Source organism: Montipora capricornis, chromosome 9, assembly GCF_036669925.1.
Source record: "Montipora capricornis isolate CH-2021 chromosome 9, ASM3666992v2, whole genome shotgun sequence".
Lineage (NCBI taxonomy): Eukaryota > Metazoa > Cnidaria > Anthozoa > Scleractinia > Acroporidae > Montipora > Montipora capricornis.
In genome coordinates, this window is record NC_090891.1 from 44,235,809 (window position 1) to 44,238,308 (window position 2,500).

General features: G+C 39.8%; 1 protein-coding gene across 1 annotated transcript in view; it reads right to left on the minus strand.

The window, feature by feature from the left end:
* The window catches only part of LOC138015804 (H/ACA ribonucleoprotein complex subunit 1-like), an 18,055-nt gene that overhangs the window by 3,341 nt on the left and 12,214 nt on the right, over positions 1-2,500 (minus strand). Inside the window, exons 4-6 of the mRNA XM_068862915.1 lie at positions 2,492-2,500; positions 1,519-1,551; positions 356-505 (exon numbers count right to left, since the gene is read on the minus strand). The exon at positions 2,492-2,500 is cut by the window's right edge and continues 58 nt beyond it. Coding sequence (XP_068719016.1) covers positions 356-505; positions 1,519-1,551; positions 2,492-2,500 — 192 coding nt within the window. The remainder of the gene's footprint in view (positions 1-355; positions 506-1,518; positions 1,552-2,491) is intronic.

Here is a 2,500-nt window from a genome sequence, read left to right on the forward strand (position 1 = left end):
GGGAGTTGTATTCGGAGTTCTCAGTTTAAAGTCCATCTGTTTCGACAGGATGATGTTGCTCTGAGTAGGCCCAGTTCAACTTCTCAAATGCATGTGTAAATAAATACTCAACTGGCCTGCCTCCATGGAGCCATGGAGTTGGAATTCTAAATAATTTGATTGCTTGTTTCTAAAATTTGTTTGAGTGGTAATGAAAAGTCCCTGAGGGGAGCGGTCAAAAATTTGGAACATAATCTAATTAGATTTATTTCATTTGACTCCAACAACTTTGCGTGCACATAATGAGAGCCATTTGACAATGACTAATAAAGATGAAATATGCAGGAAGACCTTTGTTTTTAAACCAATGCCATACCTCTGAATCCTCCACCGCCTCTTGACCCACCACGAAAACCTCCTCCTCCACCTCTGCTATAGCCTCTGCCATTGCCTCTGCCACCTCGCCCTCCACCACGGAATCCACCCCGGCCACCTCCTCTTCCACCACCTCGTCCACCCCTACCTCCTGGAATTATTGAAAAAAAGTGCCAGTGTTAAAAAAAACTAAACAAATTTTCTTGCAAGTACAAGGAAAGGTTATGTTTATACAAACGTTGGCAGTGTAGCACTTATATTTTAAAGAGAGTTAACTGAATAGAGTGTAATGTGACAAGGAAAGGTTATGTTTATACAAACGTTGGCCGTGTAGCACTGGAGTGCTACACGGCCAACGTTTGTATAAACATAACCTTTCCTTGTACTTGCACATGTTCATTGCCGTGACTTTAATATCTTCAGTTCCCACGGCCTGCTCCCGTCTGATCTTGTAGCTCAGTCGGTAGAGCAGCGGGGATCTAGCCCGAAAGTCGTGGGTTCAATTCCCACCCTGGTCAGAGTTTTTCTCTGTCCTTGTGTGGGCCCATTTCCATCGGTGGGGCTAACGCTCACATCAGAGTTCGTGCTGGATTTTGTCTATAAAATTCCAGGAGTATTCAAGGGGTTTTCAAGAACCAGGAATTGAATTTTCAAGGAGTCTTTATAACAAGATTTCTACGCCATAGCATATGGCATATACGCGATATATAGTGTTACAATGTTTTCTTGGCTAAAAAAGCTTACCTTGATAATCCTTACCACATCCTGAAAGTTAAGTGCACCCACGGGCATTTTAATTTTTGGTTTTAATGTTTCCCTAATAGTCAATATTGGGCTCCATTTCTGAAATGTCTCTTTAACCTAGCACGATGCAATCTCAACAATTTTAACCCAAGCAAAAATTAAAGGAGTTTTCAAGCAGTTTTCCACAAAATTCTTTTTTTCAAGGGCTTCTCAAGCGCCCTTGAAGTCCAAAATTAAATTCCAGGGCTTTTCAAGGACTTCAAGGAGTAGCACGAAACCTGTCACATGGTTCATATGGGATGGAAATCGAGCACTTCACATTACACTCTATTCAGTTAACTCTGTTTAAAATTTTCTTGCAGTCTAACATAGCAGAGAAAAAAGTCCTCTAGAGTCAATACTTGGGTAAAAAATAATTACCTCTTCCTCTACCACCAACACCTCCAGGGGGTCCTAGAAAAAAATGACATGAACATGTGACACCTCATAACTGTTGTTGCAGTTCCAGGGACAGATCCAGGATTCTTAGTACAACCAGGGGTGCGCACACATCACTAAGGAACGGGGTAGCTAACAACACTCGTTGTATTTGAAAGCGGCAGAAGGGGGGGGGGGGGGGGGAAGGGGTGCACCCCCCGCACCTTCCACCTAGATCCACCCCTGAGTTCTTTGGAAAGCTAAGGTTAATTAAATCCATGAAAAAGATTCCATGTCCAATCACTGCCAAATTATTTCAGTTGATGTGAAGAACTAGGAACTTCTTCATCAAGACCTTACAGAGCTACGTAGCTTAAAATTTACAGTATATAGCGGTACATTAATTTAATTTGCTACTCAGAGTTTCATGCTTTTTGCAAAGCAATCACTAGGTAACTGCCAAGCATAACCTGTACAATCTAAGATATATAATTTTGAAAAATTGAAAAGTTACATATACTGAAAAGAGATTGGCCAAAATTACTCACACTGAAACTCCCGAGTAGCAAATAAATGTACCAGCATATTTATATATATTCAAGTTTTTTAACTTTACTGAAAAAAAGACTGAATTGAGGTTAATGAAAGATTGATGATACAAAAACCCAGCATTTTCAAGCTATCTCGGTTCTTTGTTTGAAAGCTTGACTTATAAGAACAAGTAATGCAATTTTGTCCACAAAAGATTTATTAATTTTGTAACAGGAATGGGTGTCAGCTGTTACCTGTCTGGTGATGATGTAAACACTATCATCAGTGAATTTACATGTAAATGCAAGGTTTCCCAGTTTTGTGTGTGCTACAGTTAAACCTCGATTATCTGCACTTTTTCCTCTAGTCCAAATTCTTCCATGAACATTAAGCTAAAACCTTGAAAAGTTAATTCATCAAAATACAAGACACTGCTAATATTCACCTTTCTGTC